This window comes from Phyllostomus hastatus, unplaced genomic scaffold (assembly GCF_019186645.2).
Source record: "Phyllostomus hastatus isolate PE091 unplaced genomic scaffold, TTU_PhHast_1.1 phas_scaffold_129, whole genome shotgun sequence".
Taxonomy (NCBI): Eukaryota; Metazoa; Chordata; class Mammalia; order Chiroptera; family Phyllostomidae; genus Phyllostomus; species Phyllostomus hastatus.
The window spans coordinates 21,085,542-21,099,056 of record NW_025334009.1 but is presented as its reverse complement, the minus strand read 5'-3'; the positions used below and the strand labels follow the sequence as shown (position 1 = coordinate 21,099,056).

The window sequence follows — 13,515 nt, the reverse complement described above, 5'->3', positions numbered from 1 at the left end:
TTTACTGTGTAACGGGCACACCAAGATATAAAAATGTGGTCCTAATGAAAGAACAGATCAAAGCTCCAGAAAAAATACAACTAAGGAATGAAGAGATAGCCAACCTATCAGATGCCGAGTTCAAAACAATGGTAATCAGGATGCTCACAGAAATGGTTGAGTATGGTCATAAAATAGAGGAAAAAGTAAGGCTATGAAAAGTGAAATACAGGAAAATGTACAGGGTGCCAACAGTGATGGGAAAGAAACCGGGACTCAAATCAATGGTTTGGACCAGAAGGAAGAAAGAAACATTCAACCAGAACAGAATGAAGAAACAAGAATTCAAAAACATGAGGAAAGGCTTAGGAACCTCCAGAACAACTCTAAATGTTCCAACATCTGAATCATGGGGGTGCCAGAAGGAGAAGAGGAAGAGCAAGAAATGGAAAACTTATTTGAAAAAATAATGAAGGAGAACTTCCCCAATCTGGTAAAGGAAATAGACTTCTAGGAAGTCCGAGAAGCTCAGAGTCCCAAAGAAGTTGGACCCAAGGAAGCATACACCAAGGCACATCTTAGTTATATTACTCAAGATTAAAGATAAGGAGAGGATCTTAAAGGCAGCAAGGGAAGAGGAGAAAGTTACCTACAAAGGAGTTACTATAAGACTATCAGCTGATTTCTCAAAAGAAACCTTACAGGCAAGAAGGGGTTGGAAAATATTCAAAGTCATGAAACCTACCATTTAGAATAGAAGGACAGATAAAGTGCTTCCCAGATAAGGTCAAGTTCAAGGAGTTCATCATTACCCAGCCCTTATTATATGAAATATTAAAGGGGCTTATCTAAGAAAAAGAAGATGATCAAAATTATGAACAGCAAAATGACAACAAACTTACAACAACTGAACCTAAAAAACAAACAAACAAACAAAAAAACTAAGCAAACAACTAGAATAGGAACAGAATCCCAGAAATGGAGATCACATGGAGGGTTATTAGTAGGGAGGGAAAAGGGGGAGAAAAGGGAAAAAGGTACAGGGAATAAGAAGCATAAATTGTAGGTACAAAATAGACAGGGGGAGGTTAAGAATAGTATAGGAAATGTAGAAGCCAAAGAACTTATATGTATGACCCATGGACATGAACTAAGTGTGGGGGAATGCCGGTGGGAGGGGCGTGTGAGGCAGAGGGGAATAAAAGGCGGACAACTGTAATAGCATAATCAATATAATATACTTAAGAAAAAAGAGAAAAAGTACAAAAATAAAATGTAGAAAAAAGAATGTAGCGATGGGGCTTCTCTGTTGGAGTGATGTAAATTCTAATTAAAATAAGCACATGAACTTTAGACAAATTCACTAATTACTGGAGAAATGCAAGTTTCAACACATCATCAATATTGTGTTGTGTGTTCACCACCCCAAATCAATTCTCCTTCCATCACCATTTATCCCCCCAGTACCCTCTTAGGAACTTTTTCTATGCACATTTTGTGCACACACACACACACACACACACACACACACACACACACCTATATAGAATTTTAAAACTGTAAATGGGATCTATAGTCTATTTAATATATGACTGCTTCTCCATTAGGTATTCCTAAAACCACCTCTTTTTAAAAATCCATTTATTTTTCTAGTGAATTCATTAGATATACCATAATTTATCTGAATATTTCCCTATGATGGACATATGGATCATTTCCAAATTTTTAGGGAAAAAAACAAAGATGCAAAGAAAACTTTTGAACACAGATCTTTGTGCCCTTGTGTATTTCTATGGGACAGCGTGGTATAAGAGGGACAGCTGAGTCGAAGCATTGCTGTGACAGACACTGCTAAATTGGCCTTGGAAAATCTGTGGTCCACCTGCTCAATGGAAACTAAAGTTGGATGAAACTGAGCCTTGACTTTTTGGTGTTTGCCTTTGACATTGCCTAGTTCCCAGTGTTTTCCTTCCTTCTGCTCTAGCTCTGCCTGCCTTGGTCTGCTTACAAGGTGCTCTTCTCCACCTTGGAAGTATCCAATCACAGGGCTCTCTTGCACATGCCAGAAGCTGGTCAATAGCACTTACAGCCATGTTAATGGCTAAGGCTCCCACGTGCCCCTGAAGTACATGAATCACATGAGTATTCTCAGCCGGACTGGGCACCCTGATGTATGGGGAGTGGGGCAGAGCGGAGAGAGGAGATGGATGGAGTGCAGGATTGCACTGGTGAAAGGGTTCAAACTTTTTAATCCTCCATCTTCTAAAATGTTCATTTACCTGAAGATGTCCTTGTGTTTTACTTAAGGACAAAGATAGTGATCACCTGCTGAGAATGTGAACGTCTAACTTGAAGGATTATAATGCATGCAATGACTTGGCTTTATGTCTCTCATTTTTAGAACACTTTGTTATTTTGGTAAATGAGAATTATACATCATGTAAAACTGCCATCATTGATTTGATTCATTTTTTTTTCTCTGTATGAAGAGCAGGAGTTAATAGTCTGCCCCTTTGCTGACATAAGATACTATTTTAAAAATTACTTTAACTTGTCTAAATCTTGGAGACTGTTTTAATAAATTATGGCATATCTACAAGCAAGAATAATCTATTACCAATAAAAGTCAGGATTCAAAGAATATTTAATGACATGGGAAAATGTTCATGATATATTGTTTAAACATTAAAAGCTGGTTAAAAGTGGAATGGCTAATGTGATTCCAAGTTTGTAAAAAATAGAGATGCACAGGAAAAAAAAGACTGAGATGTAATAAAGATTTTTAACACTGCTTGTCCTTGGAGGATGGAATTACAAATGATTTTTTAAAAATACATATTTTAAAAGAAAAATATCAGTAACAAATTTTTTTTCTCACAGAATGACTATCAACCACCATCTTGTAGAAAGTTCAGGCTTCAGGATACAAATGATTTTTTAAAGTCACTTTTGTTGAACCTTTGGGAAGTTTTTACTTCTTGTACAAGGAATGTGGGTGGCTTTTGTAATGAGAGAAAATAACTTGTTAGCAAAGTTATTTTGACTCTTTTCCTTGCCTTCCTGAGGATCTGAGACTTGACTTCTTGATATTAAACGCAGAGCAGATCTACAGAGAAAATTCAGTGAAATCACCAGGCTTCTGCTATTGTCTGATGCGAGCAGGGAGTTGGGTCAATTTTGCCTTATTTCTCCCATCAGGCTCCAGTGTTTCAGGAAGGTCCCTGATGGACACCAAGGTCGAACATTGAAGTATGAAGGTCTGACTATTTTTCTGGGTTCGGCGAACTGGCTAGATTCAACTGCTAGGCGTGCCTGCATCTGCTAGGACCCGTCCTGTAGGACCCTGCGGTTTCTGGAGAAGAGTTCAGGAGGGTGTGAGAGGGTCAAGTGGAGAAGCCTCAAACAGTCTAAAAACTTAGGGGAGGGTCAGGGCCCCCGGCAAATAGAGTGGGGCTCTCAGAAGGACTCAAGTCCCAGAGGGAAGTGCGACCAGGCAGAGTGGTTAAACAGAAGATCTAGTTGGCAATTAAGATAATAAGCCAGGTCTAAAGGAAGGCCCAATCAAGAATGGATAGACGCAGGTGGCTCCCCAGGTGAGTGAAGGACTGGAAGAAAAATGCATGTTTTCTCCAAGTGTCCACTAGGTGGCAGACCCTTTCCTACTCTAAGAATTTGAGTCTAAGAGATTCCAGATACTCGGGTTTTAAGAGAGGGCTGGTTAAATACAGGTCCCGGACCCTTTTCCAGAGCTTCCAGTTCCATGACCTGGGGTGGGGCCTGAGACTCTGCATTTCCAAGAAGCTCCAGGTGCTGCTAGTGCCACTGGTTGGTGAACTGTGAGCACCATGAAATACATCATCTCAGACTCTGGGAAGGAGGAGGTGGTCCTCAGGCTCCACTATCAGTTCACATTGTAACAAAAACTCCAGGGATGGGTAGTGTGGAGATAGAGGGAGGCTGGAGGCTGGGAATGCGGCCACTTGCTTCTGGCTGGAAAAAGTCCCTGGAGCTAAAGCAGATTCGAATTTCGAGCTCTGCAGCAGAATGGAAGGGCTTCAGAGATCTCATTCTAGTTAAAGATGTTACCCACCAATTTCATTAGGATGACTGTGTAGCAGAGAGGAGCACAGGCATATGCAGAATAAAAAGAAAGCAGAATTCAGACCAAAGTGAAAAACAAAACGTTAGATACATAACAAAAAAATAAACCTAAAGAAAAACATTAAGAATACTATAAAGCACAAACCAGTGATTCTCAAATTATTTTTAAAGGAACATCCTGCTCATTATGGCTTAGTACATGGGTCTGCACAAGACTTTGTGTAGCTCTGGCCTCACGTGACTGATGGGTAGATTTGGAGACACCCAACTGGTCTATATCCCGGTCAGTGAGGCGAATCCGCTGGTCATGCATTTGAATGTCAGTGGCAGTGTAAATTGCTACAAAAGTTTTCAAAGCTTGTTCTCAGTTTCTGTGCTCGCATCAGTGGAGTGGTAACAGTCCTAGTCTGCAGAAGAACCTCTGTCCACAAATCACACTTACGGGTGCACTGTTCTAGACTGGCTAGATCACTGCTTTGGGAGACGGGCTTATCATACAATGTCAAGCAGTCAGTTTGTTCTTTTGACTCTTGCAAAGCAAATCTTTAACACTTTTGTATCCTTGAAGGCTGTTTAGTTCTTACCAGTCCATGTGGGGTCCTTGAAATGGGGCTGCCTGGATGTTCTTTTAGGCCTGCTGCCATTTCTTCCTGCTCGGACATAAGTTACAACGTCCCACACATAGTAGGCACTCAATAAACACTGATGGGGTGAATGAAAGGATTTATAGCCCAGGACTGAGATAGTGAGCACACTTAGGGGCTAGACAGATGTACCCAGGAGATAAGTGCCCAGCATAGATGGACATCAAAGTAGGACTTTTCTCACAGTGACTATCTAGAGGTAACAGGTGAGCAGGGCAGATGGAGAAGAACCAAGTCCGAAAAGGAAAGAGCGACAAATCGCACTGTTTCCCTGGCCTCACTGGTAAATACAGGTGTGTGCTGCGGGTGAGTGAAATTCAGTCAGTCAGGTTCTCGGGCCAGGTCAGCGCAGGCTTCCCGGGGGCATCTTCATACTGAACCAAGGCCCTGGCTCATGTCTGCGCCAAGCAGAACCCTGGTTAGTCTGGAAAGTACAGGAATGTTTACCTTAGTCTTTTTCCCTTTAATACTAGAATCTTGAGGAAGAACCTCAACCATGTGTTTATAGTGTCTTATTAAATAATTCTTGGGCTTTTAGCAGAAGAGAGACACATGACTGCAAAATCAGCTTGAACCTCCCTGAAATGTCACGGGCCACCTCCCATCTGTTTGTCCCATGCTTCCTCCCAGCCCCTCACTGTGCAGGCCCACAGCGCTGCCCGAGGAATTCATGAGATTTAATGATGCAGAACTAATAGTAACGGCACAGTCATCATGATGACTGCTATTTAGAGAGCGCTATGTGAGAGGTGATATGCTGAACACTCAAGAACATTCTTATTTAATTTTTAGCAACAATCACATAAGTTTGCTCAAGGGCAGAAGTTTGAAGTGCTAGGATTCTAGCCCAAATATGTCAGACTCAAAAATGTGGTCTTAACCCCTTATGTTACACTTATGGTCTTAAATCTAAACAGATTCTTTCCTTTTGCTTTAAGGTGCACTAACAAACTGAAAAGTGTACAGTGTAGGGAACTCAAGATACCCAAGGCCAATCTTCCTTGTAAATGATTGAGACAAAGATGGTTCTATGATTGAATGAAAAAAAAAAAAAGAATAAATATGGGTAATAGAGATGAACAAATAACATTTCGTTAACGAGGTCCTTAGATTGCGAGAACACTACATTTTCTGTTGGCATTTCCTGTAAACCAAGGGCTGACATGGTTCTGATGCCAGCTCATAATATTTGAAGACACAATCTGGTCATAAATGCTGAGACTAAATCTCAGTCGTATTTCTAAGAAATGTGTATGTACACACAGAGACACACCCTGTCCTATATCCTGACTCCTTTGAAAAAACTTATGTTGCTCTTTTTCTAAATACCCTGTTCAATTTCTCAACTCTCCTAAGTAATAAAAATAAGGAACACACACAAATCTTCTCAAAACAGAAACGGATAGTTTTGACTGTTGTCCAATCAGACCTTACACCACTATGTTATTATTTTTTTTAGATAATCCTATTTTCATGTGCAACCATCTACACACTCAACTTCCCAGGTTAACTGGCAGTTCCAAGAAGCCTTTGAAGGGTTTCCAGAAAAGCTAAAAGACCAGCAATTTTTTTTTGAGAGAGAGAATGAAATAGTATCATGGTTTTATGTTTAAGTTAGAAGAGTTTGCAACAGTCCTTCATGGCTCATATATAGGAGTCTTTAAAAACTCTCATTAAGATCTTGAAGGTGAATGCCAGATTTTCAAATACGCAAATTAAAGTTTTATCACGAGTCAAAATCCTTCCAAAACAAAACCAAAAGCCCTTTTAAAAACATGCTGCATTGAAACAGAATGGGAAGTTGCATGAACTTGGACATTTGAAAACACAAATTAATTTCTTGGACATTTGAAGACTAACTTAAGAAGCAAAGATTTTGGGAGCCCTAAGACAATAAAGCGATCAGCCGAAGACAGCTGTCAGCGTGGGGGCAGCCTGGGGTGAAGAGCCACTAAATCTAATGCAATCAGGAACTTAGGCCAGGGCGACAGATTTTTTATGAGGTGACAACCTCCTAAAACCATAATCTCGCCTTTCAGGATGATGACACAAGGATTTAAGGAGTTAAAAAAAAAACAACAACTTAAAACCTCTCTTTTGAACGTGAATTGTCTGTTCAGTTTAAAGGTAGACCCTGAGATCCCATGAGCTGCTGGCACAAGCGGGAAAAGAAATGTGCACACGCAGGCACACGCACGTACACGCATTTCAGAGCAAGTACTTGGAAAAGGACGGCACTGTCTGTTTCTGCTCAGATTCAAAAACAGAATTAAAGCCAAAACTAACAACTCTTCTGCTCATTAGAGAAACACGGGTGTCTTCTTCCCAAGTGCCCAGCACAACAGGAAACTGAAATTAACTGCTCTCCTTTGGAACCCCCTGACCTATTCATGTTTAAAAGAAGATCTGGGGACAAAGCAACCTCATCACAGCATGGCTGGGGAACACACGCAGACACGACACATGGGAATACATGAAGACTGAGCACACCGCTACAACAGAGAATTTCTTTCCCTTGTTGAAACACTTGGTACGGTCTAATAAAAAATCTGGTTACCTTTACATTTCTTCTCTTCCGCCTGGAAGGTCTGGGCACTTGGGAGACTCTGATCGTTCACATCGTCGTGGTCCAGATGGAATATCGAGCTAGCCCAAGTGGTCTGGATGAGGTGCGGCGAGGACTGTTCATTCTTCAACGTGCCGTGCCTCTCCGCGTGGCTCTTCCTGTGCAGGCAGGCTTCGGACATTCCTAGCAGCTTCCAGTCGTGCTCTCGGTCTGGACAGGGCTTCGGCTTGTCCCAGGCTGGAAGGCCATTTTCTGCAGGGTTGAAAAATACGAGATGATGAGCTGTTGGCATTGTCAAGATTTTGCTGAGATGCGGTCCTGGAAGGCAAGTTGTTTCTCAATTCTTTTGGGCTGACGGTATTCACATGCATCTCTGCTTGACGGCAGTGATAAGATGCAGAATTTGTCAGCCTTGGGCGTATAGCCACCACAGTTGGATTGCCTGTCGGAGTAATCAACACGTTCCCCTGTATTTTTAGTGCCTACAAAGACATTAGTTCCTCCCTGGGAAGGCTGTGCTTTCTCCAGTCTCGCCTCCACAGCAGTGGACCGAGAGCAAGTTTGCACCAATGTACGTGACTGTTTAGGTGACTATTTGAGGTCTGGAGGGTCAGGGCTGCTTGGGAACACGGTTCGGATCCTGAGGACACAAAACATCCCGGATTCAGCCTTGTTTGACTTGGGTTTTACCACAGGCTGACCTGAGGGGCACCCTGGTACTTAAGTGGGACTTGCTCACGTGGCTACCCTGAGTGACAACTCTGTTCCCCTTCTCCCTCTGATGGCCTAAAGGGGGAGGCTGGGTCTTGTAAGTGGGTTCAGTGTAGTCTTGAATTGGCAACGAGATCCGATGAAGCACAGCAGGCGGTATTTGAGTTGTGGGGTGAATGAAGAGCCCCAGTGATAGACCTCTTTGATTGAGGTACAGGCAGTTAATTATTTATGTATATTATGTTTTTTTTTCTATTTAATTGAGAGGGACTTGGAAGTCAGTCCTCTAGAAAATAGGAGAAAATGGAAATATATAATGACAACTTCCTTACACTAACCTTCCCTAGTGGTGAATTTTACCTCCTTAGTATCTTAACTGCACATGGATATAAAGTAGAAAGGAAAAAATGAGCAAGGTAATACGTATATTTGTATTTGCATAGACATTAAAACATAATCCATCTGGTCATTCATATTCCCAGGAATTCTTAGGCTGCCGTCAAAATGAGAAAAAATATAACATAAACACAGTTCTACTTTTAAAGTGATCACATACAGTGATTGAAAGGCTATAATTTATAAGTAAATTATTTTATGCTGCATTTACCAAAGGACTATAGGTGTCCATATTAAAAATACAAGTTCCCCCCGATCCAGGTGTAGTACTGGACATTGTAAGCTGTTTTCAAACATTTAAAATGATTTTTAAATTATTTAACACAAGGCTTAAAAACAGTCCAGGTTTCCATAAGCACCCTCTGTAAAGCACCTAGATGTCTCCAGTTGATGTCGGACAGGCTGGGTTCTCTGTAAGTGTAATCTACTCTCAGTTACTTTTGGAAGACACATTCATTTACTCTGCTGGGCCTCCGGGTTCCTCTGTGAAAATTCTGGTACCCATGCACTGCAACCCGACTCCCAGAGAGGACCGTGAGCAACCACGACAATAAAGTCGTAACATAATTCCTTTGTCACAGTAAGTGGAACTGCTGTGGCTTGAGATATGCTGCCTTGGCCAGTAAGCGACAATCCCTTTTATTTAAAGCTTTTATTTATTTAGTTTTTTAACTAAATAAAGGGAAGGGAAGGGAGGGGAAAAAGAGAGGGAGAGGCACATGGTTGTGAGACAGAGGCATCGATCGCTTGCCTCTCGTACACACCCTAACTGGGGATGGCTCCTGCAACCACCACCTGTGCCCAGACTGGGAATCAGCCCAGAGACCTTTCCCTCTGTGGGACGACTCCCGAAAAACTGAGCCATACCCGTCAGGGTGCAACAGTCCCTTTAAAAAAGTCATACAATGTAACAGCTTCAGGATGTAACATTTGCTCTCATTCAGAGAAGAGCCCTGAAAATTCACTCTGCACAGAGAGCTGTGCTGGGCCTTTCATGAGCGCAGTTAAATAAACACGAGGCCTTTCTCCTAAGAGTTTCCATGGCATTCTTCAGTGCATGGTCTGAACTCCACCATGCCAGCTACTGGTGCAATTACAGGCATTCATGCCTGCAATCCATTAAAAGAAAACAGATTAAGATCTTGGGAGCCTGTATTGCATTTCAGACTAAACATATCTGTGTAGAATCTATTCAAGTACCTATTATCCATGAGGGTTTTGAGGTGTTCATGAACTACATATAAAGTAACTGAATGCAAGAGTTAATTCTGCGCCTGAAGAGATTCATTTCACTTCTACAGACACGAAAAGCCTCCTCACCCGTGCATGTTCCTGCGACGCCTACTTTAGTTTCTGGGACTCTCTGAGTCCTCGGCAAACCGCGTCCTGTAAAGCTCCATGTGAAGCAATGTTAAAGTTGTCTGTCACACTACTTTGTAAAACCCCCAATATTTCATTTTTTTTCTGCAGAAAAGTGTAAAATTTGGTATTCATTCCCCTGCCTGAATAGCAGTTAAGAAACACAGCCAAACTGGGTTGTCAGTGCTCCCCAGTGAAGGGCGCCAGTGAATGTGCGTGGATGAGGGACGCCCAAAGGGACGCCCCCTGAGGGGACGGCTCCTCCGGAGAGTACAGAGTCCGTCTGTGGAGGCGTGCTCAGCTTTCCCCTGGGCCAGCAAGAGCGGGTTTTTTTTCTAAGTAAGGGGCTGTATTAGGGGTGAGGCAGGGGATAGGGTTGCCTTCCATTTGCCTAAGAAAAGAGGCCGGGACGGTTTGGGAAAAGGGCTTCATTCACGGGAGGCATTTACGCGCTCATAATTACTGTCTGTAATTACATGCATGATAATGACATTCAGATTCAGTTGCTTAATTGGTAGGTTTATAGGTTGGGGACACTGCTGGGAAAGCTGGGGGCTGAGAAGTTCTGGGTGGGTCACGGGGAAACCTCAGAGGGATTTATTGAAGCAACACTCTTGATGCTCATCCTCCCCAGAATGGAAGTGGGGGGCACATACCATTTCTATCCCATTCCCAAGGAGGGAGGAGGCACCTCCTGCACCAGGCTCCTTAAATCCTGCCTACTGGCTTTGCTGTCACTGGGACAAATGTAAGTTACCTCCACACGCGTGTGCTGGGCAATAATGGTTTCCAGGAATTTCCTGTTATTTCTACGTCTACTCCTCACATCCTTTGGTTCCCCCACAGCTCAAACCAATGAGATATGTTTTAGAGGGGTTAAAATATCAGGAGGTTAAGTCAGAGATCCCTAGACTCTGATGAGCATCAGAATGACCCAAGGCACTGTTAACCAGCACGGAGCCCAGGCTTGCCCAGGCCGTGTGGGGCCTGTACCCTCGAGCATTCACTGAGTCCCCCGCTGACCTGCCTAAAGCAGAGTCTGGGATCCACAGGGTTAAGCAAACTTTCTAAGGTGAGAAAACAAACCGTTGGCAAGTTTGGGGTAAGTGTGCACTCTCCTTCTGAGACTCTAATGTTTTATATAGTTTCGGAGCAAATGTGTGTTATAATTAAAAATGTATCATTTTGAGATCTACTATGGTAAGCATTAAGAGTCAGATGTTCACTGTATGGATGTAGCTAAACTTCACTCAAAAAGCCTGCTGTTTTGAGCATGATCAGGATACAATGTACACATTGTACACAGTCGTAGAAACACCTTTTTTTTTTAAAAAAAAAAGGGGATTCTAGAAATGATCACATCGTGGTCAGCATGCAAAATATAGATCCTTTGCTCTTTCATGGACCTCAGCTAACATCTGGCCTTTACTACTGCATATTCTAGCACTAAGATGCTTAACAGATTTGTCAGTTATGATGCAAAGAATAAAAAGTGGAATCAAAGAAAACGACAAGGTAAGGACACGAGAACCGTGACTACAATAGCTCCTCCACGCTGGCCTGCGTGTCCCCAGGAGTTCAGGTGGGAAGGACTGAGTCTGCGGTAGGTGGCCACGGTTCTCGTGGCTTTGAACGACGGGGCGCTGCTCCAGAGGGCTCTTGGGTGGAGGAGAAGCAAACATACATCTCATTAACTCGAGGACCTACGGCCTATCTCTGGAAATTTCATTAAAGATGATAGGAAAGAAATCTGTCCATCAAAAAAGGGAGAATTACATTAAAATATTCAAGTATTTCAGGACACCAAAGCAAGCCGGCCGCCTAGGAAAGAGCCAAAGCAGAGGAAGTAGGATTATGATGACAGGGTCAGGAAGGGTCAGCGGAGTGGGCAGGGACTTCAGGGCGCCCATCGTAACGGGGTTTACTTAGCATGAAAAGGCCGTCCCTGGTAGGTATTGAGACCCCACGCCATACTCTGTATTGGGGGCATAGTATATAAAATGCTTACTTAGAGAATGTGTAGAATTATCATTGTATAACATCAGGCTATTAAGTATCATGGCTCTAATTTTTCAAGCTTATGTATGTACCTATCAACCTATTTTTATTTGTGGACTTATGTAGAACTGGAGACTAATATTTGGCTGATATTGAGCTAAACACTTAAAAAAGATTTTTTTATCCTCACGGGTGGACATTTTTTCATCCCTTTTTAGGAGAGAGAGAGAGAGAGGCAGAGAGAAAAACATCAACTGGTTGCCGCCCATGTGCGCTTCAACTGGGGATTGAACATACAACCTGGGTATGTGTCCTGACCAGTAATCGAACCCGTGAACTTTTGGTTTATAGGCAATGCTCCAACCAACTGAGCCACACTGGCCAGGGCTGAGCTAGACACTGTTATTCGTCTTCAGGAACATCCCAGAAAATACATAGTGGTATACTGCTTGATTGACAAGGAACCTAAAATTCACAGCACTTCATCTGCTCTCTTATATCTTTTGTATTGGTTAACTGATTTGTCTTACTATTTGACTTAACTTGATGAGTGGCCATTGGCCTATGAATAGCTATAATTTGACTAGTACTTTGAAAGTCCTTTATTGACTGTGTTTATTGTCTTATTCAATTTTCCCAATTACTCATTATATTCACCACTGGTCTCCCAGCTTTCACTCTCAGCCACCAACAATCCATTGTCCGCAGAGCAGCCGGGGGAAGCTTTTAAAAATGTACATCAGAGCATATTTCTCTGCCACTTAAAATCTTCTGATGGCTTCCCATCCATACTGGAATGAAGTCCCAAGACCCCCGGGACTGATCCCTCCTGTCCGGCTGAGGCCCTCTCCGTGGCTCTGCCCTGGCTCTCCATCCTTTGACCACATGGGCTTCTAACCTGTGAGCTGGTGCCCACAGGCCAGCGTCTTTGCAGAAGCTCTTCTCTCTGCCTGGAACACCCCTCTCCCAGCCCTTATAGAGCCGACCACCTCCCGATGTACCAAGAGCAGTTACCAGGAGCCAGCCCTTTTCTCCTGTTACATGAAGGTTGCATTTGCCCTTTTTAAGGACCTATCAGGGCTGCATTTCTCGACAATATAATTGAAAATGAAAAACCAAATGGGTTGGAGCAGCCTGTGGGCCTGGGTGGGGGGCTGTGTTTCAGTGGAGGGAGTAGAGGGGGTGCTAGAGGCAGCTGAAAGGTCTAATCTTGGGAAAATCAACTCCTCTCTCTAAGCTAAGCCTCAGTTTTTTCACCTGTAAAAGTGCAACCCAATATTGCTCATGGGAGTTTAATAAGGGTCAAGTGAAAGAATGTAAGTAGAAGTGTTTTGTACTTAAGTGCTCTTCAGGTGTAGATACAGCTGTAACTATTTGATCTATATTATGCAGGTGGCCATATATTTCTCTTTCTACCCAAAGGAAAAAACTCTATTAATAAACCAATGTTACTTTTATTAATAAAAAAATTACGTTTATTGCATATAGCTCCCTTACCCTCACCCCCACCCCCACCACCACCATTCCCACCGGGGCCTAAACAGAATCTGTGAATAGAGCAGGTTGTTTTGGATGACCTCCCACCTCCTTTTGACCCCCTTCCTATCTCCTGTCTCCCTCCTCACGAGTACGTGCTATTCTCAGGTTGTCCTGTGGGTGCTCAGTCCCCTCCGTGGGCAGATCGCCTACTTGCAAATCTCTTTGTGACCTTTGGCAAGTTCCTCCACTTCTCTGTTACTTCAGTGTCCTTGTCTGTGAGAT

At 42.9% G+C, this 13,515-nt stretch overlaps 1 protein-coding gene across 3 annotated transcripts in view; it reads right to left on the bottom strand.

The window, feature by feature from the left end:
- Positions 1 to 13,515, bottom strand: part of THRB (thyroid hormone receptor beta) — a 340,841-nt gene that overhangs the window by 61,161 nt on the left and 266,165 nt on the right. For all 3 annotated transcript variants that reach the window (XM_045856658.1, XM_045856657.1, XM_045856656.1), the window contains one exon: positions 7,282 to 7,542. In XM_045856658.1, coding sequence (XP_045712614.1) covers positions 7,282 to 7,542 — 261 coding nt within the window. The remainder of the gene's footprint in view (positions 1 to 7,281; positions 7,543 to 13,515) is intronic.